This window comes from Phascolarctos cinereus, unplaced genomic scaffold, assembly GCF_003287225.1.
Source record: "Phascolarctos cinereus isolate Bilbo 61053 unplaced genomic scaffold, phaCin_HiC Scaffold_9;HRSCAF=440, whole genome shotgun sequence".
NCBI classification, from domain to species: domain Eukaryota; kingdom Metazoa; phylum Chordata; class Mammalia; order Diprotodontia; family Phascolarctidae; genus Phascolarctos; species Phascolarctos cinereus.
The window spans coordinates 143,453,691-143,479,850 of NW_027556402.1; the positions used below are offsets into that span (position 1 = coordinate 143,453,691).

A 26,160-nucleotide genomic window follows, 5' to 3' on the forward strand; every position below is an offset into this window, starting at 1 on the left:
GTTAAGTTACTTGCCCAGGATGGCAGACAGTGTCTGAGGTGTAATTAAATCCAAGTCTTCTAGACTCCTAAAGTCCAGCTCTTTTCAAGTACATTAATTATTGGTGTTGGCCTGTCTTGGCAGAGTACATGAAAAATAATCAGTGTACATGTACTTTTAGCTGTTTTACTGTCAATTTATTTTGTACCAATGCTCATTAACAGCTAAAAGCAGGAAACTTGGAAAGACAAGAAAACAGCTAGTGCATTCCTGTAATCCTGTAAACCATATTGATCTCTTTAGACAAATCCCATTTTTCTTCCCTTTTGGGTGAAGTCATTGCCAAATTGTGTCTCCACAATTTTATTTTTGAGCATCTTCTACTGAACTTGACAAAATTTACTCAATGTCTTTGCATGATGTGCCAGGACACTGTGATAGGGATTTATGTAATATAAAGATAAGTAAGATATTATGCTTTTTCTTCAAGTAGGTTATAAGACATGTATTCAAACAACCGTATGATCTAAAAAGAGATACTATAAGAAATATATTATGGGATTACAGAGGAAGCATAGATTACCTCTGGCTTTCAGCTTTAAATACCATGATTCTATGAGGTGATCAGGGAAGATTTCCTAGAGGTGACAACATCCAAGCTGGACCTTGAAAAATCAATGATTTTCTATAGGCAGAAAGTATTCCAGGCAGCAGACATCCCCTGTATAGGCAGGTCAACTGGTGAATTCCAGAGATCATGTGACAGATGAGGAAACGGAGGTTCACAGAGTCCATGACATCACAGGAGGCCTTGATTTCCATGTTAAAGAGTTTAATCATTATTCTGTGAGCAACAGTTACTGCAGATATTTTAACAGGGCAGCTTTGAGCTTTAAAACTACACTGGCTGCAGTAGATGGGGTGGAACAGAAGGGAGAAGACAGTATAAGCTACTGCATTAGCTCGGCTCAGTGGTAATAAGGTCTTGAACTAGTCATAGACGTGACTGCTTAAATTCAGCCAAGTCTCTGAAAGAGTCCTAAGACAGTTAGAATCTGGAGATACTTTATATTAAGAGCCCAAAGTTACCGCTAGCATTCAAAGACATAAAAAGGTGTGTGCCTTCAATGGTCTTCCAAAACAAAGACTTCTTTCATTGTACCCACTGTACTAGTCTGGGCCTAGAGCTAGGTGATATATCTAGGTGATATCAATGAGTCATAGGAGAACAAGCTTAAATTTCACAGGATTACTTTCGGAAATGGAAGAACTACTTTGTTGCCATTATCAGTTCAAGTATCCAAGGGAGCTGGGTGGTGTGAGAAAGAAGAAACTCATAAAATAATCCTATCAGCACTATCTCAAAGTGTCTTTTGGATTTTTTCATTAAGGCCAATTTTCCAAATTCCTGTACAATACCGATTTTCCCATCTTAATCTTTAATCTTATAAATAAAAACAAAGCACTTAGAAGCCCAGATTTTTATTATTTTGCCCTCTACTAGGTTTTTACATTTTTTTCCCTAAAATCAACTTCCAAAAATGTTCCTTTTAAAGAAAAAAAATTTAACAAAATTAAACAATGTAGATGTGCATATGTGCTGTCTCCTACTGCAACCAAAAAAAATGGTTAAGAGGCATATTTTCTCATGTCTTGGAGTAAAGCTTGGTCATTATATGCACGCAGCATTCAGTTGCATTTTTTTTCTTTGTTTTTATATTATAGTGTACAGGTTGTTTTTCTGGTTTTGTATACAAGTCCATGTATCGGTGGGGGTAGGGGATAGAATGATCTTTTTTTCTTTGGCTTTGGACAAGAAAGAGACGGCGACCTGAATTTTGATGACCTCAGAATGCTCTTATTGAAAATGAATATTGAGAAATGAATGAAAAAGCATTTATTCTGTACTATGTGCCAAGCACCTGCCAAGCCTAAATTCTGATTTGATGATTGCTGAGATTTTTTTTTTTTTACTTAAAGTCAAATAGTGATATGAAAACCATTGGTAAGGAAAGATCCCTACCAGTTCTAACATTCTGTGTCTAGGATACTGTTGAACACCGGATTTGAGTGAATGGGGATAATTAATACAAAGTACTTTGCAAAACAAAGCACCATGTAAACACCAGTTATAACTAATTTTGAAATTTGGAGGGTGAATAGGAACTAAATTTAGGTAAACTTCAACAGGAAAAAATTAACGCATATTTTAAAATAGGGTTTTACTTTAACAGCAATCCCTCTGCTTCTTTGGTTTAGGCAAGCTTTTGACAGTTTTATGTCCCTTTGGGGAAGTCCTAATTTGGACATTCTAGTCTGGTCATACTCCTTTCAAACACTTTAGGACAGCTAGCATTTCTCCCTTGGATCTGTCCTTTTGGGGAAGGTGAGGAAAAGCATGTTTCTTTTAGCTAAGTAGCATGTTTCCTTGAACCCGTCATCATAAATGGCAACCATCCTAGTTGTCTTCTCTGGACATCCTCCAGTTTATCAATGTCTTTTCTAAAACTTGATATTCATAACTGAAGATGAATACAACACTCCAGATGTTGTCTGTTGCTGATGGCTGTCTTTCGTTCTCAAAAGAGGACCATGACATCATGGAAATAACGCTGCAACATGCAAGAGAATTGGATTTAAGTAAGGGAGGACTGTGCAAAGTCATGAGCCTCACTTTCTCCTCCAGAGCCATCTGGGTCCAGTGGCCAGATACGGATCAAGACGACTGGAAATGGCCCAGGATACTGTGGGGGACCTTGGCCTTTTCAAGCTAAGGTCTTTAACAGGTCTCAATTTGACTAAGGCAGCACCCCTTCTGTGACTAAGGCTTATTAAGATACGAGGCAAAGAATAGCCTCTTAAAAAAAAAATCTGGGAGGTCCCAGTACAGCTCTGGAAAATATGCTTCTTTTAATGTAGCCTGAAATTGTGTCAAATTTCTCAGCTCCCATTTCACACTGCTGACTCACTGAATTTATACTCAACTGAGAAGCATGGGAAGAATTACATGAAGTACAGAATCTCAAAAATAATACATATGAGTACAACAATGTAAGTAGAAAGAATAGCAAAACAGTCAAAACTGAATGCTTTTAAATTATAATGATCAAGCTTAACTCCAAAGAATACAGAAGGCACCTCCCACTGCTCGTTTATAGACTGTAGCTATGGAATACTGCATATAATCAGACTTTTTTGATATTGTTTAGTTTTCCTGAAATGTTTGTTTCTGGGGGCAGCTAGGTGGCGCAGTGGATAGAGCACCAGCCCTGAAGTCAGGAGCACCTGAGTTCAAATCCAGCCTCAGACCAAACACTTGACACTCACCAGCTGTGTGACCCTGGGCAAGTCACTTAACCCCAACTGCCTAAAGTAAAAAAAAAAACTAAATGTTTGTTTCCTTTTTATGCTTTATTATAAGGGATGGCTCTCTAAGAAAAAGTTCAGGGAAGGATAAGTTGAGAAACTTAGTTGAGGTAAAAAAATTTTTTTTTTAAAATCAAGCATCTTCTGTGAAATCTACAGCAATGAAAAGAAAAACATTATCTAGACTGCGGCATGCAGCTAGCAAACTAATATGTAACATGGAATATTTATTGCACATATATAATATATTGGACCCAAAACTGAGATTGAGCTAGAAAGCGTTTGGAAAACCAGTGCTCTCTATTATCCCAAACCACTCACTTCTACAAAAGGTCATCTAAAGTAAATTATTCTCTTGATGATTCTAGACATTCAAAATATCTGACACCAAAATAAAATCACATGAAACCTGAAATTTAAGACATGGGGTAAAAAAATACAGGCTAATATATATTTAACAAGTAAGGTAAGTATACAAAAAATAGCGTAAAAGACAAGCCATTAATGAATGTCTAGAAAATGAGGTGGATGGTCTTGTAGCAAAAATGAGAAACAACAAAACGATACTATACAAGTATCTCCAAGGCATATTGGGGACCAGAGGGTCTCTTGTATCCTGAAATAATTTATAAAAACATGCATAAAAATCATACAAGATGAAAATGTGAAGGACCACAATCTGTTGCTAAAAGTAATCAATGACGAAACATAATGCATTCATTTGCATATCAAATAGCTAGCACTAGCCTTACCAAAAGTTTACCTATCAAAAAGTTGGGAGGAAAATGGTAACCATAACCATAAGCAAGGCTTAATAAACTGTGCTTTGTGATTGTAGTTGAGTATTATTGCACTGTAAGAAATGGTGTCAGGTATTCACGAAAAACAAATTTCTAAGAAGGAAAGTTAGCAAAACTAGAATATGCAAAGAGGGCTACCCACTGAACTTGGGAATTGCCAAAGATCAAAGTTTAAATCCTGCCTTGGACACTCAGTAGCCGTATGGTCCTAAGCAAGCTGCTTAAGCTTCAACCTATTTTTTCATCTTTTTTTTTAATTACTCTTTATTAATTTATTTTGAGTTATCAACAATCACTTCCATATGCTTTTGAGTTTTAAATTTTTCTCCTCCTCCCTCAAGATGGCACCCAATCTGATACAGGTTATACATATACATTCCTGTTAAACATATTTTCACATCAGCCATGTCGTAAGGAAGAATTAGAACCAATAGGAGGAACCACTAGAAAGAAGAAATAAAACAGAAGAAAAAAACCAAGCAAATAGTAATGCTTCGATCTGCATGTTTCTTCATCTTTCAAGTGAGATATTTACAAAACACTCTGCAAACCTTAAAAGGGCTAGCTGAACTAGCAAAATGAAGGAGCTAGAAGAGACTGGATAAAGAGCTGGAGTCAGGAAGACCCCAGTTCAAGTATGACCTCAGCCTGCATAGGCAGTATTCTTGTTAAATTTTCATCTGACACAAAACTGGGACAGCTAACAACACTCTGAATGGCAAGAGGGGCTGTCAAAAAGATTTGATAGGTTATAACACTGGGCTGAATCGAATAAGATTAAATTCAAGAAGGATGTATGTAAAGTGTTAGAAAGTTGGTTTCAAAATAACAGCTTCCCAAGCACAAAATGGAGATGGTAGCAGTTTAAAAATAAAAAAAAAGTTTAGGGGACTGCAAATCCAATATGAAAAGTGTGACATGGAAGCCAAATAACCTGTGACCTTGAGCTGGAATAAGAGGACCTACTATGCCCTAGGTTAGGCACATCTGGAATACTGTGTTCAATTATGGGAATCACATTTTCGGAGGCTCATTGAAAACCACCAGGAATGGTGACGGATATCAATTCTTTTTTTTTGGGGGGGCGGTAGGCAGGCAATTGGGTTAAGTGATTTGCCCAAGGTCACACAGCTAGTGTTATGTGCCTGAGGCCAAATTTGAACTCGGTTCCTCCTGAATCCAGGGCTGGTGCTCTAACCGCTGTGCCACCTAGCTGCCCCTGAGGGATCTTAATTCTACATCACATGAAGACAAGCTGCAGCACTGGTAATGTGTAGCTCAGTAAGTTATGTTCGAAGAAAACATAGGTTCAAATACTTAAAAGGCTTTCATGTTGAAGAGGCAGCAAGAATTGCTTTGTGTGGCCCCAGACAGCTGAACTGGGAGTAATGGGTGGATGTTACTAAGAGGCCAGTATTTATACTAGCTACAGTATTCAACTATAGCCTCTTAATTATTATTCCATGTCAAAATGTCAACTTTTTTGTAAATTATCACTTTAACTATAATGGCTCTAAAACAACTACCTAATAAAAACGTTGCTTTTACTAGGAATTGTAAGGGATCCTGATTTCTCCATGTTTATACTACAAAGGCCTTCTTGCACATCAGATTATCTAGTAAACGCTGATTACAATTATAATGAAATAATTTTCGAGGACTACAAACAAGACTTACACTGAGGCAATACACTTTTTAATAAAGTTTATTTCAACATAACTATGCTTAGGGAAATACACTCATATGGGTTAATATAATGCAATTTAGTTTAACTTTACACTACAATTTGGACCAAAGACTTATACATGGTTTAGGTTTTTTAAAAAAACAACAGGATTTGCAATCTGGTTTATTTTTCATCTATTACAAATGTATAAAAGATCCTCAAGTGCTGCTACAGCAGGCAGCAAGAACCATGAGAAATTTACCTTTGGCTTACTTCAGAAAATAATACATTTATTGCACTGTAAAAGCTTCAAACATGGTGCAACAAAACATTATAGAAATGTTTCAGTGCCAGCTTACAAAAATTCAATAACTAGTGTAGTCTTACAAAAACAAAGCATATGTACATGTGAAACAACTGCATTAGCTATCTGGATTCAGTTAATATTGCTTGTGGATTGTGGATCTACACAAACCAATATTCAAGGAATTCCTTGAATTTGAGTAACACTATAAACTCAGTCATTCTGCTGAGGTCAGCAAGGTGACAACACATTGGCTGTCAGTTTTCACCATTTTGCAATTTGTATAAAAAAGAAAAATTTCAGCCTTTGAGCCTCAGTCCAGAATGGAGAACTACACTAACAAGTTTCAAATTCCTCATTCAAAACACACAGGACAATATGCTATGGGGGTTGCTTCTGTTTAAGGTCATGAACCTCCAAATGTCAATCAATACATCCTTCCCTCCCCCAACACAGTTCAAACTGAGAAGTGGCTCCAGAAACGGACCAAGCATGAAAGACAAGAGCAGACTGATATCTACAAGAGGCATCATCAACAAGCCTCTAGAAAAAAGAAGCACCTATGACTGGAAACCAAAAGGAAAGAGAAATAAGAAATAAAATGAAAATACTGAAAAAAGAAACTATGTGGTACACATAAGTTTAAAGGGCAAAGGAAATACATATCTTAGAAGACCAACAGTATAAGTTAATTAGGTTCACACACTATAGTATTTTGGTAGCTTGTTACCAATAATACAGAAGCATCAACTTACACATATGAATATAATGTTATTTCTTATTACTTTCTCTTAATATATTGCCAAAAACTCTAGCTTCAGTTCTATCCAAGTAAAAAACTGAAAGATGAGACATTTTCATGCAAATACTAAATATTCCAAATAAAATTTCTATTTATTGAAAATTTGTATTTGGAATTACTGATTTATTTTAAATCAATAAGCAAAAATACATAGCAATAAAGGACAGTACCTAATATAGGCCTGACTGTCACAAAGTCCTGGCTTGCTGGGAGAAAGGCCTTAACTTCCACTTACTACCCAGTAAAACAAAAAGTTATCTTGCAGCAACATAGGTCTTGATCAATTTAATGATCCAGTTGTTAATTTGTTACATTTAACTCTTAAGTTTTTTAGACTAGTCTTAAAACTGGATTAGAATATTACTAAAGCTCTTCAACATCTATAATGGCAAATTTTCTTGCTTAAGAGATCTGAAGGGACCTAATAAAACCTTTCCAGAACTGAAGCTTCTCTAAGTCTCTGCTAAACACTTACCAAAAGATGGCATTTTTAATTTTCATATACTATAAAAGGAAATCCAATAAAATGTACCCATGAATATTAAAACTAGGTGTTTTTTAAAGGAAGACATAACTAGTTTCATTATTAAAAAAAAAATTTAAACATAAATATAGTTGCATCTTGATCTTATGTTGACAATGATTGTCAGAGCCTAGTATTCAACACCATTTAATCATACTCATTCATGCACACTGAACACATGCTACATCACACAACTTACTCCTGTCACGAGATTTTTCTGCTTCCTTAAATCTTTGGCCTCCCAATACCAATCATTTAACCTAAAACTCATATTCAGACCACTGCCAAAAGAAGCATTCCCCCTGTCCCCATGTCCATATCCCCCCACCCCCCACCCCTTACCTCAGTTTCCCCATTCATTGAAGTTGTACTGCTGCACATTTGGGAACATGCCTGAAATATGACCAGAACTCATTTTCTATGATCAGGTCCCATGTTTAAATGTTAAAGTGACTTTACAGAAACGCAAGATTAGGATTTCTCAGGTTTTTTTCCCTCCACTGTGCTCAAATCCAATATACTTGCTAGGAAAACTTTTCAGACCAAAAAAAAAAAAAAGAAAAAACCTTTTAAGTCAGATTTTTATTCGTAGTCTTCAGGAGTTGGCCAAAGAACCTATGAAAAAAGAACCACTAAGAAAAAGACACTGTCCCAAAAAGAGATGTCCCTTCTAGTGCCAACTGCCCATTTTGAATCTGAGAGGCTGGCTTTTGTTTTGTTTTGTTTCCAAATAGCCTCAAGCCACTGAAAGGGCAAGCTGGGGCACACACAGTGCAGGAGCTAGCAAAATGTGTCCTGAGAATATATTGGGTTTTTTTTTAATCTGGATGGCACCAAAGTTAAACTTAACTGTACTGGATGCCCTGTTCACTTTCTTCACAAGGAGCTGGGGTTGATCTACAAATATCTGTAAATGCCTTTTCTCACCCCAACTGAAACCTTGGAGGATTCCAAGGCCCTGTATAACTTGAATGAAAAAGGAAGAAGAGGCAATTCCCCTCCCTTCTTTTCCAATCCCAGGTTTGCTACTTACCAGCATATTATACTTATTTATTTGGATTGGTGGCTATTACATGAAAAGTTCAATTTATACTCTGCAGTTTGGGAAGTAGCCGCACCAAAACGGACTTGGGGGGAAAAAAAAGCCTACTGATGTTTGCTATGTGAGATTTTACTCACAAATTCATCATACATAGATATATTATACAGCCAAATTGCATAATGATTGTGAAATCAAAACCAAGGAGGGCCAATTTACTATAGCCACTTAAAAATAAATTAACATGAAACAGATTCTAATACGCATCAGATGTGAAAATCAAAATATAAAGGATTGAATCTGCATTTGTTTCATCTGCTCACAAACTATACATTAGCACATATACACACAAATAATTCTTAATTTTAGCAAACTAAAATGACTCCCCATGAAAAAAGACAACAAACTGCAGCAAAGGAAATGAACAGAAAAACACCTGTTCTGTGGTAAGCAACAAAACCTGAAAGGTTTTTTTAAATGAACCAAAATAAACATGCATATATATACACAAATGTATATACACACACACATATATAAAGTGTTCCTGTACAGCAAAAAAAAAAAGCTATTTCTAAAAGATTATTACACTGCATAGGTAAAAAAAAGAGGAAAAAAATCAAAAACACAATGTGCAACATTTTAAGCCATTAAAGCACCACCAAAAATAAAAAATAACACTCCCCTTTACTTCCCACAATTAAAAAAACCACTGTTATAATATTTATGAAAATTGACATATACAAATCGGAAATTTTAATCAAAAATCAGAAAAGACTAATAAATGTGGACGAAATTCACTGTCCATTATAGGGAGAAACAAAAAACATTTTAAAAAGTATGACTGTTCATTTCTTTAACCACACTGTGGCTTTTTTTTTGTTAAAAGTGCTAATTTTCTGAGACATCAGATTCCTCAAAGAAAACCATTGAGTAATTTGCTACCAATATGCTGATTTATGCCTAACTAAACAAGGAACCATAAACCTATTTTAGATAAAACTAGAGACTAGAAATGGGGAAAACACTGACTACTACTAACTGTATGATTCAACACAACATCTTGGTTTTCAAAATCTCATTTTAAAAATAATTTATGCAAAGGCTAATAGTCTTTCACTAGTGCTAGTTTAACAGAAAAGAGAAATCCAATTCCTTGGATTCACTAGTGTACGCAAGAGATTAACAAACTATTATACAACAGTGGTGAAGAAAAGGTATCTACCTGAAATCATCAGACACTACTCCAAACTTAAACAAAAGGGAATTGTCTACTATAATAATTATTCATAAAATGTAGTAGATCTCATAAAAGAATTGTAGGCTTGTTCATATATAGAGTTTAGTTATTCTAACTCCTTAGTTGCTTCCTCAAGGTAGTAGACATTCACTAAATGTCGATTAAGGTGTTTGCTATATTCTCCTTCCTTTCTGAAAGATCTATCACAGAAAATGCAAACAAAGTTTGCTGCTTCAACTGCTGCTGCTACTTCTTCCTGGGAAGCTTTTCTACCTGTTTCTTCCTGTACAGATCGAGCACCATTCAACCCAGAGTCATCACTGCCCTCTGACATGTTGTCACTTAGGTCGCTCCCATCATGACTGTGGATGCCCTCATCTTCATCAATTTCCTGAGACTCATTTGCAGCAGTAGGAGCTGATGAGGACACTGGCACCGTTTGGGAAGCTGGCTCACACTGCTCTGCTGGTGGTGAAGGAGCAGGCAACTCAGGTTCTGGCAACAGTGGGGATTCTGGCAGGGGCAGCTCTGGCAGTGAAGGGAGCTCTTCAGCTGTCAAGTCTTTATCAGCCAGATGCTCTGCTGGGGTTGGACTCGGTTCAGTTTCCATTTCACACACTATGTCAGTCTGATGCTCTTTATCAGGAAGATCTTCCTCTGGCTCACAAGATGATGGACTAAGGGACTCCTGGGCACAACCAGACATCGGCTCTTCATCCACAGCTTTTTGAAGAGCAGTTTCTTTGTCTTCTTCCTTCTGCTCAAGGTGCATTTCTTGGTCTTCCATTTCTACATTATCTACATTTTCACCTGGTGAAGTAGGTGCAGGCACAGATACAGATACAGGTGCTGGTATCGGCACAGGCGCTGGTGCTGGTGCTAATGCTGGCTCTGACGCAGGCCCTGGTGTCGAATGGGAGTCCTGAGTGTTTGGCCTTTCTTCAGTTATTGGGCTGTTAACAGGCACTAAGGCATCTTCCACAAGGACTGCCTCTTTCTGCTGCTCTTCCCTAGGGCTGTCAGACTTTTCCTTTGAATCCTCTGGAGGAGGAGGAGGGGGAGGAAGAGAAACAGGAGGAGGGGGAGAAGGAGAAGGAGGTTTTTCAGGGATCAGCTCATTTTGAGTTGGCTTTACCTGAATGGACTTGGGCTTTTTACCATGTTTACCTTTCAAAGTTTTCTTTTTTTTGTTTTTCTTCAGGCAAGCTTTTTGTCTTTTATGCTCTTCCACTCTGACTTCATCTTTTCCAGCTTCCTGGCTCTTTCTAGATCTGCTTTCGACTTTCTTCTTCTTTTTCACCACAGGTTCTGTATCATTCACCAGGTTACTATTTAAAGAAGCTGCTTCGCTTTCCATTTTTCTTTTAACTTTCTTGCTTTTGCATGATTTTTCTGAACCTTTCCCCACTTTGACATCTACCTCCTTTGACTCTGTTGCCAACTTACGATTTCGGGTGGTCACTTGGCCTAAGGAAACCACAGTGCATGGCTTTTTCTCTTTTGAGGCATTTTCTTTTTCTTTTTTCTCCACTTTTACATTCTTTTCATTCATCTTTTCCACCACATCTCCCTTTGTTTTTGTTTGTTCTTTTTCAGTTTTTTCACTGGCCACACTATCAGAACCACAATTGTCTGCCTCACTCTTTTTGGATTTTTTTAGTTTCACTTTGGAAACATCCATTGCAATATCACAACAGTCGGAATGCCTGGACTTGATATGATACTGCAGATTACACTTCTTGGAAGCAGCATAATCACATACAGGACAAAGGAACTGTCGTGGGTTCACATGGAGCTCTACATGCTTTTTGAAGTTACTACGATCAGCTGTTTTATAGTCACAGTGTGGGCAGGTCAGCGGCTTCGGCCCATTGTGAACCTGCCTAGCATGTCGGGTTACTTCATGCTGATTAGAGGCCACATAACTGCACTGATCACATTTAAATGGTTTCTCACCTGTAGATAAGATAAGAAAAGTGGGAAGAAAATAAATTTTAAGTAAAATGAATTCAAAACTAATTCGAACAAATGTAGAGGGATGGATGCGAACAGTGTACCCAAGTTTAAGCAAATATGCACAACGTAAAAAATTGATCCATGCATCTTTTAGTTGCCATATTTACTAGTATGGTTTCTCCTCTTCCCCGCCAGTTTTTTGACTGCAAAAGCAGGAACTATTATCCATTTGTGCTACCATTCTTAGCAACTTTAATTTGAGAATCTTATCAAACTTTAAAATGAGCCCTCCTAAGAGTTGCATAGTAACACATTCAGCAGGAGGTCTTTTCTGGCACCCCTAGCTTTGACTGCTTTATCCTCTGAAACTACTTTCCATCCACTCTATATCTATCTTGTATGTACCTAGTTATTTATGTTCATGTTTGTCTCCCCCATCAGCATGTGAGTTCCTTGAGGTCAGAAACTATTTTTACCTTTTCCGTATCCCCACCAATGAGCATAAAACCACCAGGACTTGGAGGGTGATGGATAGGGGGAAAAGAGAAAGAAGGAAAGGGCTAAGTAGCTACTCACTCTCTCCATTTCCCAGCCAATGGCAAACAACCTTTAAGTTCCTTTAACTTAATCCACTGTCTATATTGGCACAAACCCTGTTATCATTCATCACAGTGAGAGTTCAACAACCTGTTCACCTCTCTCAGAATCATAAATCTGTCTTATCAAGAAGGGACCTTAGAAACTGATTTCAGCTCTTTCATTTTAAAGAAGGAGAAATTGGGGGACTCTGATTTAAGTCAATCATCTAAAATTTTCAACCATATCAACACTCAACACTTAAAAAGTAGATGATACAATCTCTTATTTCCCTGAAATTAAGGCCATCCCACAGACAATTCCCTCAAATTTCTCTTTTCAAGCCTCAAAAGTTTTCCACATCAACTGTTTTCATTTCCTCCCTTCTACTTACAAGAGTCACTAAGTTTAATCTCTGTTTTCAAACTCATCCCCAGGACATTTTCCTATTTGTCTCCCATACTCTAATTACTCCTTTTCTGTTTTTTCCTTCTCTTCTCTCTCTACACTCTCTACCTCAGTAATCGTATTCATTTCACTGGCTTTAACCCTTCCACAAAGAAGTTTTGGCACAAGCTCTCATTACTGTATACCTGGTCTATTGCAGCAGCCTCCTAATAGTTTTTACCTCTAGTTTCTCCCTGTTTCAATTAATTCTTCAAACCAAAACCATTCTAATCTTCATAATCTTCTAGTCAAACCACTCCTGTTCAGTCATCAACAATGGCTCCCTAATATCTACTGAGCAAGTCACATTTCTCTGCCTGGCGTTCAACAATCCTTTTAAAATGCTGAACTATCAGGGGCAGCTAGGTGGCACGGTGTATAGAGAGCACCGGCCCTGAAGTCAGGAGGACCTCAGTTCAAATCCGGCCTCAGACCAAACACTTGATACTAGCTGTGTGACCCTGGCAAGTCACTTAACCCCAATTGCCTAAAAAAAGGAAAATTTTAAAAAACGCTGAACTATCCTACCTCTCTATCCTAAGGTCACATGCCTAGAAATATCCTCTTCCCTATCAAACCTGCTAGGGGACTAAGGTAGTACAGTGGATAGAATGGCAGGCTTAGAGTCAGAAGGACTCATCTTCCTGAGTTCAAATCTTACCTGAGACACTTACTAGCTGTGTGACCCTGGGCAAGTTACTTAACCTTGTTTGCCCCAGTTTCTTCACCTGTAAAGTGAGCTGGAGAAGGAATTAACAAACCACTCCAACATCCTTAGCAAGAAAACTCTAAATGAGTTCATGAAGAGTTGAATATGACTGAAAAACTTCTGAACAACATCAAACCTACTAAATTTCTACCCATCCTTTAAACTCCAACTCAAATAGCACCTTTCTGAAACCCTTCTTAAATATTTTATCCCACTCTCAAATATGATCATATCCTTTTACTCTTTGAACTTGCAAAACATTTTGCTTTCCATTTTGTAATGAACTCAATGTGCAATACTGTATATTTTAACCATGTTTTACTCCCCTGCTAGATAGCCCCCAAAGGAGGCAAGATGATAGAGAAGAGCACTGGTTCTGGAGTCAACAGTCCTGTTTCTTCCTTCCTCCGATGTTCATTACCTATGTGACTTCAGTTTCACTTTTGGTAAGATGGGTGATTTGAATTAGTTGTAGACAATCACTGAAGTTCCATAAAGCTCTAAATCTATGAAGCTATGACAGGGATATCAAAATTTTCTAATCTCTCTCAACACCATATTCACCATATACAAGAGGTATATTTATTCAATATTTATTGAACGGAACTGAATCCTATTTAAAAGGATTCTCTTCTGGCAGGTTCATCAAAATTTTAAATAGAAGATGGGAGGGTACTTTGAAAGTAAGGCAGTATTTTCAGGGGAAAACACAAGTAAATACGGCAAATAAAAGAATAAGCTAGGAAAAAAATACAATCACAAATACATTGAAAAACAGTACCAAAAAAAAATTAAAAAGAGCAATAGAGTAACACACATTCTATCAGAGTACATACCCATCTAGATCACTCTATAGTAATATTACCAAATGGTATCCATACCCAACTGGTCCTTTGGAATGCATTGTAGAAAAATGGAAATTAACAATTGATCAAACAGAATATTCATACAGTCTCAAAAAAAATCAACGTTGTTCAAAACTCTAAAAGAATTTAAAATCTACAATTAAAGCTAAAAATGGAAGCCTCAAAACTATTTAAGACATTAAACTTGCTTACATTAAGACAAAATTCCATATGAGTAATGGTAAAATAATTATCAAAATACTGACTCTAACAAATTCAAGTCAAGTAATAAAAATGAATAAATAAAGCACATACATCCATAATGCTAAAAGCTACTTTAAGATATTCCCAAAACACGTTATATGGTTCGATGTTGAATACACAAAACCCTCATGAAGGCATAAAAAGCAGTTATTTCCATAGCTAAGGAATCTGAACATATCTTATACAGTCAATGAAGAAGACTGACATAATAGTTTCAAACCTTGAAAGAGATGCATGTAGAAATAATATACAATATTAGTAATTAATAATACCCTTTCAAAAGCCAATAAACTCTGTGTAAGCATATTTTGTCATAATCAATAATGGATGCCTATTGAAAATACACAGAAATGGTTTTAAGTACTTTCTCAAGCCATTACCAAAGGGTCACGTCTACGCTTAATCCTAATATGAAAAGTATGAGTTTCCAAAATACCAGTATGTACGTGAAAGAATTTGAGGAAAAATATAGTTAAAAAATATATACAACTTTTTGAGTAAGCATTAGTTAAAATATTTTCAAAATAATCAGATAGGACATAGTAACCACTAATTCAACGAGGTCAAGATCTAGGCCTATCTAAATCCTAGCCTAATCACTGATTTTATTCCATTGATTATAATTTTATTCAAAAGTTATATGAATATCACACTATACAAAATTGCTTCAAAACTATTTATATTTAAAATAAATGAAATTCAGGGGCAGCTAGGTTGTACAGTGGATAGAGCACTGGCCCTGGATTCAGGAAGACCTGAGTTCAAATCCAGCCTCAGACATAAAAACACTTACCAGCTGTGTGACCCTGGACAAGTCACTTAACCCCACTGCCTAGCCCCCCCCAAAAAATAATGAAATTCAAACCATAAAATGTCATAACTTTTATGTCATTCCATCTAAGTGTCTATAGGGATTTGTTGTTTCTTCCCATTCCCTTTTCTGTTTTTTCCTTTACCTAAAGATCTTTCCATATTTCTTTATCAACCTCATATTTCTTAATACTAACAGATGTTCATCTAGTTCCCCCTTGATTGGGCAATAAGATTTCTTCCCATGTTTTTTGTAATTACAAATAATCCTATGAACATCTTTGGGCAGCTAGATGACACAGTGGGATAAAGCGCTAGGTCTGGAGTCAGGAAAACTCATTTGTGACCCTGGTCAAGTCATTCAACCATATCTGACTCAGTTCCTCATCTGTAAAATGAGCTGGAGAAGGAAATGGCAAACCAGTCTGGTATCTCTGCCAAGAAAACCCCAAACTGGGCCATGAAGACATAACTGAATAAATGAAAATCTTTAAACAGATACCTTTTTTTGTTGTTGTAGTTTCTACTAACACTTTCAGGAAACATTCCCAACAATTGAATTGTTGAATCATGAAATATATCTATCTTTGTAACTTTTTTTTACTGTATATTTAAGTATATTCAAGTAAGTCTACAATTCTACTAGCAATGGTGGCAATCTATTTCTCTATATCCCCACAATAAATAAGTTTGGCAACTTTTAAATTTATTCCGCCAATTTGACAGGTCTGAGAACGTGATTATATCTTTTTCCCAAGGATTACTGACAAAATTTTTGTTTCTTCTTTTGATCACTGTTCATCTTTTCACTCTCCCCGCCCCCCCCCCGGCCAATGAAGTCAATAGTTAAGGCAGGAAAATTTCCAAGAGAAAAAGGTAGTGTCCAGAAACTACAGACAAGTTTGACAGCGGGCAAAACTCAAAAATGGATTATCAAATTATTTGTAAACCTTTTAATGACTAACTCAAAATGGTTTCACTCAGAGAAAATTTCATAGCAAAGTAACCTCATTTGTTTTTTAAAACAAGGTTACCAGGATAACCTAAGAGGGTAACTTCCACTTATATAAAGTCTTACCGCTGATGACTCATCACTAGGTATTCCTGAAGACTATATTTACAGAAAAAGACAATATCTCTGTTATGTGAAGTCTAGTTGAGCTAGGTACAGAAAGACTGATCACTATGTTAGTTACAAGCCAATGAATTTCTTTGTTGCAGCAACGCATAAAACCTATCTACTCCTTCTTTAGAGAGGTTCTAACACCAGTCAGTGACAGGAGATGAACTAAATCATGGAACCTTTAAGGATTGTGAAATGCCTGGCCAGTAGAAATGATGAGACTGTTTTAGACAAAGCACAAATACGTGGGCAAGATTATACAGTTACAAAGATGCAGAACTGATCGACTACCCAAAGGATTACTGACTGGAAAAATGTCAGTCAGACTAGAGAAACTTCGAGATTTCTGTTCAACAATTTTTTTTGTGAGGACATGCTTATCAGATTTTAATAGACACAAAGTCATTCAACAAAAACATTCATTAAGTACCTACTATATGCCAGGCACCATACAAAACTATGCTCACACGGACAAGAGAATTAAGATTCAAAAAAATCAGTAGACTGAAATAAGGTCAATCTAACAAGATTAATTTTAGTCAGGATAAATATAAAGTCCTACACCAAACAAATTTAACTCCTAAGAAGACAGAGGGGTTTAATTGATTTCAACACTTCAATATGGCCCAGGGTACTATGACTGTCAATCACTCCATTAATAACAGCTTAAGTTTCAGGGAGACAGCCATCCTTGGAGTCAGAGAGATCCCATGCCTTGGATCCATGCTGGCTGCGGCGCTGGCCAAGTCACTTAACTTCTCAGTGCTCTAAGCAACTTTTTAATCAAGAGTCTAAATTGCAGAACACAGGCCTTGGTCCAAATGCCCAGGACAAGAGAAGGAATTAAAGTAACCACCAAGCATTAATCAAGCTCTATCTGGTTATGATGTTCAATTCTGAGAGTATTCTTCCAGGAGAGCAAATGGGAGTGGAAGATGCTTAGCCTGAAAGGGAGAAAGAAAAGGGAATGGTAGAGAGGAGGATAGGCGAAGATGAACAGAGATAAGCATGGTCTTCAAATTCTTTGAAGATTAACACTGAATTTAATCCTAATAGTGTGGCTCCAGTGGATATAAACTAGGACTGATAGGCAGAAGTTGCAGGTAGGCAGATTTTGCCTGAATATAAAATAAAGCCAATAATTAAATCTATTATAAATGGATTGTGACATTAATATATTAGAAGAGAAGCAAATTATATACCTTGCTCAGATATGGATAGAAAAGGAATTCTTTACCAAACAAGGAATAGAGGCAGCTACAAAAGATGAGGCAGGTAACTTTTATCACATGAAATTGAAAAGCTTCTGCTAATAAAATTAATGCACCTAGGATGAGGAAAGCAGTCAAGTGGGGGAAAAAAAGGGTTTGGTATCCAAGCTATACAATCTATCAATCAATCAAGAAAAGTCATATATAGTTATCCCTTCCACATCTTGATTTTCCCCATTGAGGTTTCAACATATCATGAGTTGGCAAAAGAAATTAAATGGGAATTTTGGGGGAGTTTTGCTGAAGACACAGACAACATGCAAAGGCCAGCAGATGACAAAAAAAATTTAGAAACTCAGAAATACATAAAATAAATGCACAGTAGTATATGATACCAACATAGTTTATCTTTCAATACCATAATAATTCAGACTTCTTCTCTGGCACAAAAGGAAGGCCAAAATATTTTATACAAACATTCCAGATCAAGGGGTTGATGCGCCCCTAACCCCTAATACCCCCCCACCTGCAATGTGAAAGAGATAACTGTATGCCTATATGACTACAAGCCACTCTCATACATAAGTGCTACTCCATACAACACAGTTAAGTACTCAAAAGAATTGCCAAGTATTTACAACCACATAAAAGAATGCTCCAAATCACTAATAATAAGAAATGCAAATCAAAACAACCCTGAGTTTTCACCTCACACTCAGCCAACTAGCAAAGATAACAAAAAGATGCCAACAGCCAACGTTGAAGAGGTTATGGGCAGACAGACAAGGTACATTGTGGATGGAGGTGTAAACTGCCACGATCATTCTGGAAAGCAGTTTGGAATGATGCAAATACAGTGACTAAATGTCCATATCCACTGACCCAACACTCTATTACTGAGATGATACTCCAAGGAAGTCACTGAAAAGAAGAAAATTTCCATATACACCAAAATATTTATAGCAGTGCTTTTTGTGTCAGCAAAGAATTGGAAACTTAGTAGATGCTCACTGACTGGTGAATGGCTAAACAAACTGTGGAATGTGAATATGACGAAATATTACTCTGTGTAAGAAGTGATGAGTATGATGAATACAGAGAAACAGGAAAAGATCTACATGAACCAATGCAGTGTAAAATATGATGAGCCAAGAAAATAATATACACAATGACAATAATAAAGATGCAAAGAGCAAGCACATGAGTCATAAGTGAATGTTACAAAATTATAAAAAACAAAAAACATGGATTGAAAAGAGAGTGTGAGATAACACTCCTAATACACCCCTTCCTGGAGGTAGGAGGTCCACACGTTATGTACCGTATGTATTTTGACATTTTTGTCTTTCAAAAAAATTTATTTGTTATATGGGATAGCTCTCTGTGAAGAGGATAGGAAGCAGTACTGGAGAAAACTATGATGATGTGAAAAAAAACAAACACCAATATCAATAAAAATTATTTTTAAAAATAGATCGTGAGATACTAAGTTTTAACAGAGGAATTTCTAGGTTCCCTGTCCAATAAAATGATTCCTGAGTAAAGACAGGCTAGTTACTAAAGTTCCACGCCGTAGAAGTTACAAGACGAAAGAGATCTTAGCAATAGCGCATATTAAAAAAGAGCTAGGGACTTAATTGATGGTGATTTTTTTTATGAGCCCATCCATACCTTTTCATCTTATGCAGTTCTTGCTTATGTTTTCCCATAAGTAATACAGAGGACCTACCCTAGGTGCTAAACGGTCTTTGGTCTGCGGTCTTTTTATGTTTCACGTATATTTGAATCTGTCCATCTGCTTTTGATCTCTCATACCACATGATCAGTTCATGTCATTTTTCTAATTATCAGGTACCGTCAATAATACTCCATTTGGCATTTCTTACGTAAAAGTCACCACATGCTTTAGCCATTTTTTGTAGTAGCAAAGAAATGGAAATGAAGTGGGTGCCCATAAATTGGGGAATGGTTTAACAAATTGTGTTACATGAATATAGCAGTATAGTTATTACTTTGATAAGGAATTAAAGAATATGAGCAATAATATGAAAGAAATGGATTTTTCCACAAGAAGTACATGAATACCCGGAAAAAAATGAAATACAAGGATGCTGTGATAGAACCAGACTATCTCTATTTTCCCATAACAGGGATTAGTTTTCCTAAAATTGAAACTGAGCAGGCATTAGGCCTGACCTCAACAAATGCTCCAATCAGAGGTGTCAAACACCAGCACCACAACACTCCAGATGCATTAAAATGCAATTGTGAAATATTTAACAAAATAAACTACAATAAAACATAGATAATGTTAATACTTATTTTCCTAAGTCTACACATGACTGCAGGATGCGCACATAAGTTTAGTGACTCCATTCTATCCACGCTTGAGACCACTGCTCTAAATTACTGATATTTAGAGAACTATAAATCAAGATTACTCTGGCGTGAAATTCACCTCACATACAGTAAACTCTTAAAAATGACAGAAGATGGGAAAAAACAATGGTGGACAGAATGTGGAAAAGAAAGGCATGTTAATGTACTGTTGGTGAAGCTGTCTGTGAACTGGTACAAGTATTCTGGAAAGCAATGTGGAATTATGAGAAAAAGTAACAGATCCATAAAACTTCTAACCCACACATTCCATTGGCTAGGCATATGACCCAAAAAGGCTAATGATAAAAAGAAAGACCCAGTCAAGATGATTATCTAAACAGAAGCAGATATATTCTATATGCCTACCTCCCACAAACCCGCTGCAGCAAAAACTTTTGATTTGTACCCAAAGATAATTAATCAAGATATTCAATGAGAAACTACGTGAAATGACTTCTCCCACCCCAGAACGACACAAAAACTGACAAGACAGATTAGAGACACACGTGTATTCTACAAAGCACTGTGTCCAGAAGCAGCAAGAGTAGAGGGCTCCACTAAGAAAGTCCCAGGGTGGGGACCCTGAAAACCCCAAGGAATGGCAGCAGCCAGAAGAGACTAACTCACTGTGAAAGCAAGGCTCAGACCAGAACACTTCAAGAAGGAACTGTAAGATGACGCAGTACAAACCTCCTAATAGAAAAGAAGGAAGTGTTCCTTCAGAATCTTATGCCCTTAAAGGATACTGAGGAAATTAAAAAAGAAAAATAGAGGACCTTGACCACAGATAGGTTCCATTCTGATGGTTTTAAAGAGGGAAAAGTGAAGAGAAGATCATGTTAGCCTTTTTCATGTTTTTTGTAGGGCTGCTTTTGCTAGACTATTTTTTCCCCTCTTTACTCTTTATTATTAAGGGAAGGGAGGATGGGAAGATACATTGGGAAATGTAGTTGATGTTAAGCAAAAGACATCAAAAAATGTATCTTTAATATTTATAGGGGCAGCTAGGTGGCACAGTGGATAGAGCACTGGTCCTGGATTCAGGAGGACCTGAGTTCAAATTCGGCCTTAGACACATAACACTTAATAGCTATGTGACTCTGGGGGCAAGTCACTTAACCCCACTGCCTAACCCCCTGAAAAAATTTATAATAGTGATACTGAATCACTGACAAAAGGTGCATTATACTAAGTATAAATACATTTTGGTTACGGTAGGGAAGTGCACGATGATTTTAGACAGGTTTTTAAATTGAAAATGATTTTAAATGGTTCTTAAAGACCTAATTACTGGAAAATTTACTTTAACCACAACATACGCATATTCTAATGCCAAAAACTTTAATGGTCCCTAAGAGATAACACTTAGAAACTGGAAGGGTGGTATGAATGAATATAAATTCTAAATTGATACTACAGGGACAAAGTCACATTAAGTGAAATACACCTTTTATTATGTGTTCCTTTAAATTATAAAGGCAAAGTTGTTTGTTTTTTTTAAGGCAATTGGATTTAAGTGACTTGCCCAAAGTCACACAGCTATTAAGTGTCAAGTGTTTGGTCTGAGCCTGCATTTGATCTCAGGTCCTCCTGACTTCTGGACTCCACTGTACCACCTACCTGCCCCAAAAGCAAAAAATTTTAAGTAACTCATAGCGTGTGGGTTTTTTTTCTGTAACGCACTTATAGTTTGCCAGTATCAATACTGTTCATAAAGAGTAATACCAAAATGCAGAATGTCTATGCTGCTGCATGTTGCAACAAAAGGCAAACCTTAAAATAGTTTTGCAACGCTTTCTTTAAAAAAACACATACAAATTTAATTTATAAAATGTGGAGTCAGGATTCTAATTGAAAAATGAAGGAGTTGATCAAGTTTTAATCATTTTTATTATTTTCAAATAGCCCTAACCTTCTACTAATTCCTAAAAAAATTCTTCTAAGGACTACAGGTGTCCCCCCCAAAAGACACACCCTAAAATTCAGGGATAAGGTTAACATTCGAATCTCTAACCAAAACAAGAACATGTAATGTATGTGATTAGTTATAACTTTATACTTTCATGTGGAAACAGAAAGTCACCATAAAATCCTACTAAAAATAATACAGGATTTAAAAAAGTATCAGGTTAGTAAGGAGAAAACAATGTTATGAAGAATTAGCACAGTTGGTAATCTACATGGATCTGGGCTGCAAAAACTTTCTAGTATCAGTAGAACTGTCTAAGAAGCCTGGTGTTATGATTTCAAGAGCTGTACAAATGATTTAGGCAGAACTACCTACCCCAAAAGTACATACGTAAGAGTATATACAGTGCAGGTTATGTCCCTTCTAGCTCTACATCTATATTCCCATTCACACAGTGTAAACGTTCTTTCACAGCAACATCCAAGCTCTTTTTCCTGATTCTTTGCTCACCAAACAACATTCTAATCTAAATTTGGTCTCCTAAATAGACTTGATCATCAAGAGGGAGCACACTTTACAGATGACCAGTACTTATTATCACATTACCTAGTGTTCCCATTATAAATTATCAACAGGCATTCTTATCTATTAAAATTTCATGGCTTTTGTTATTAGAAATTGGTTTTCCAGGGTCTGATCACCCCCAGTCAACCAGTTCAGGAGGTTGTAAACCTGAGAAGAGACCCTTCACTGAGGATTCACCATGCTAAGCCTACCCCAGAGGCCAACACAGCCAATTTTACCTAAGTACTTCAGAGACTACTAGGCAAGACACACACACACACACACACACACACACACACACACACACACACTCTTTCTCTCTCTCTCTCTCAGCTTGGCTAAAGTATTAACATGAATATCTAAGACTCAAGAGTTCACAAGGGTGAAGCAAGTGGTCCAAGGATATATAAACAGAGAGCTCTCAAAAGACTTCAGAACTATTAAATCACTAATAAAGAGGACTACAAATCAAAATAAGGCTTCATCTCACACACATCATGTTGTCAAGGATAACAAAGGGCAAAATGTAAGCATTGGAAAGAGGCAGCTAGCACACTAATACAGTTAGTAGAGCCAACAATGACTAAAAATGTCCAAACCCTTTAACCCAGAGATCTATCGAGGCATATACCCCAAGGAGGTCAAGAACAGAAAGAAAGATTCCCAACTCTTGAGAGCAGCACTTTTTGTGGTAACAGAGAACTGAAAACAAAGAGAATGCCCACTGGGTGGGGCTTAACAACTTGTTGCACCTAAACGCAGTGGAATATTACTGTCTGAAGAAAAGGTAAATGAGGAATTCACAAAAGTATGGGAAGACTTATTTGAACGGATACAAAGTAGAACCATGAAAACCAATATGAACAATGACTACAAGAATTTTAGGCAAAAAATAAATTGAACGCTGCATAATAATGACCAAGCTTGGAGCACTGTGCCCGTTTCCTTTTTTTTTTTGAAGTAGGAAACTATGTGTATGAAATGCATATAATATCAGACAAGGTGTGCATGATGTACAGATTAATTAACTTTTTTTTTCTTTCTCTGTTACAACAAGAGGATCATCAAGCAGACATACAGAGAAAAGTATTTTTGGAAATGATATATTAAAAAAGGCATCAGAAAAATAAGACATATAAATTAAATTATAAAGCTCTTCAATCTAATAACTTAATTTGTATCTCCTTTGTCTTCTACAACTACAAGTATTAACCAGCATATGTTTTCCTGCTATATCATATTACTTTCCATGTTTCATCAGAACATCAGTATAGTTTTGTTCCCACAACCCCAAAATTCTGCATGTACTGTACTAAAAAGAAATCATAAAAAATATCTCCAAAATGTAGCACATGACAGAAGCAACATACCTTCTTATATTCTAAGACAGAGAATTCCTTTTTATTAGAACTATGGTCTTTTCACAGCTCTTTATTATATAGGTTAACATTAAACTTATTTGTAACCCCTTTGACTTGATTCTTTTAAAAAATTGTTTTGACTTAATTTTTTAAAAAGATTTCCAAAAGCATGCAACTCAGTGATCCAAATGAACCAGTAATCCATTATTTATCTTCAATGATATCCTTTACTTAAGTCCTGCTTTGATGCCTCATTATGGCAAGAAGGTGAACCTGGGTTCTTGAACTCTATGTACCATTAGAGTGCAAGCTCTAGCAGGTCCAACTAACCTGGAAATGACTCAGTTGTGGGGAGATTAAGTTTGTTGCCTAATTAAGTTCAGAGAGACTCATAACTAGGTTGCAAATATAATGACAGACACTCAACTCTCAAAGATTCTGCTAACCTAAGAATCTGCTAAATTAGAAGGGCTGTAATCCTCAATGGTGGAAGGACCTATTTCACTGAGATTAAAGATATTTTACATACTAAAGCTATTTTCCTACTCACAAAAGTCTAAGTTACCATACATCCATTGAATTAAAGGAAAAACTTCATGTGACTGTGTCCACTAGGTGGAGACACAGATTAGTTTAATTACAACATAAAGACATCAATCATATCATTTAGCTGCTTCAGTAATTTGCTAGTTTATCAACTAATCACTTATCTAAACATAAGCCTTTTATCAGATAAGTCATTATTTTAACTCCAATTAGATTACACCAATAAAAACATCTCAATGTTTTTTTTTTATAAAAGTTGAAGTAACAGTTCTAAAAGAATCTCCCCGTAAAAGTTGTTTACCAACCATGACAGAAGCCCCACCCTACTCTTACCAACCTGAATGAGTACGCATATGTCTCGTTAAATGTGTCTTCTGGGAGCTGGAATAGGGACACATAGCACACTGATATGGGCGCTCACCTGCAATAAATCAATCATAAATTAGAAAAGTCAATAAAGGCAAAATACATAGAAAATTCATCACTTACTGACAAAATACATAGAATATTCATCACCATCTATGCCCAGGCAAAACACAACTGATACACTGGTGTGACTAGTAAGCTATTAGAATTATTAGAATCTTCCTTGATTTAACTTAGCATCTGCATATATCAGCTTTGAAATCACAACAAATTTTAAAGTTGAGCACAATAAAAACCATCACCCTTCAAAATGTTCTCCAGCCCTCCTCAAACTTTTAAGTATCTAATAATAACTCATCTGGTAGCAAGTACAGAGCAACATAAAGTTAAAAAGTGGTCTGCCACAGGTGTGGAACTTAATTTCTATTTTTTTTAAATATAATTCTTAAAAATCTGATTTTGACCAGGCCTGTATCTATGAGTAACAATTATTCAGGCAATTTCTTTTCTTTTCTTTTTTTTTTTACTACCTACCTCAGACTTATTGTGAGAAAGGTGCTTTTACAAAAGCTAAAATTAGTAAATGCAGGACTTGGGAGTCAGAATATATAGGCTCAATTTCTACTTATTGTTTTTGACCTTAGGCAAGTCACATAACCTTTATGAACTTAGTTTCCTCATAATATCCCCATCAAATAGGAATAACACTTGTATAATTTAACTGAAAGGGTTACTGTGAGGATCAAACAAGAGAAAGTACAGAGCACACCAAAAACTCAGCTTCATTATTAAAGCTTAAAGCTACACTAAGACTTTTGGGACATGTATTCATGAAGCGCATTGCAAAGCTTCATGAGTCATATTGTAAGCTCTTATACAAGTACTATTTTTCTTTGCTAGCAGTTTTAACAACTTTATGAGATAAATTAGTATTAACAACCACTTTGTGGATAAGACTAATATAATTTTTAAGTTAACGTATATAGATTCTTTCAAGATGACTTGGAAGGCAACAATGGATGAAAAGCCCCAAATGCCAGTTCTGTCACACTGTGTGTGTGACCTTAAAGCATTTAAGATCCCTAGGCCTCAATTTTATCACCTATTAAGTCACAAATGTTTTCTAAGATGCCTTCATACTATTCTTCTATCACTGACTAAGAAGGCCAGGGCAGGCAGGAACACAAGAAAACGAGTATTTTGGTTTTCTATGACTTCTATTGTTGGACCTGTCTTCCCATTTGCTATAACTCCACAAATCTATGCGTTTAAGGGGCTATGGAGATGATAAACAGTTCCAATACCTCCACTCCTACCTCCATTTAGGGAAAGGTAAAAGAAAAGAGCATCCGTTCAACTCTAATCTTTCTACTACTAC

The 26,160-nt window shown here is 36.4% G+C and overlaps 1 protein-coding gene across 4 annotated transcripts in view; it reads right to left on the minus strand.

The window, feature by feature from the left end:
* Positions 1-5,834: 5,834 nt before the first annotated feature.
* The window catches only part of REST (RE1 silencing transcription factor), a 30,605-nt gene continuing 10,279 nt past the window's right edge, over positions 5,835-26,160 (minus strand). For all 4 annotated transcript variants that reach the window (XM_020975308.2, XM_020975306.2, XM_020975309.2 and 1 more), the window contains exons 3-4: positions 24,754-24,837; positions 5,835-11,672 (exon numbers count right to left, since the gene is read on the minus strand). In XM_020975308.2, coding sequence (XP_020830967.1) covers positions 9,823-11,672; positions 24,754-24,837 — 1,934 coding nt within the window. In that variant the 3' untranslated portion in view covers positions 5,835-9,822. The remainder of the gene's footprint in view (positions 11,673-24,753; positions 24,838-26,160) is intronic.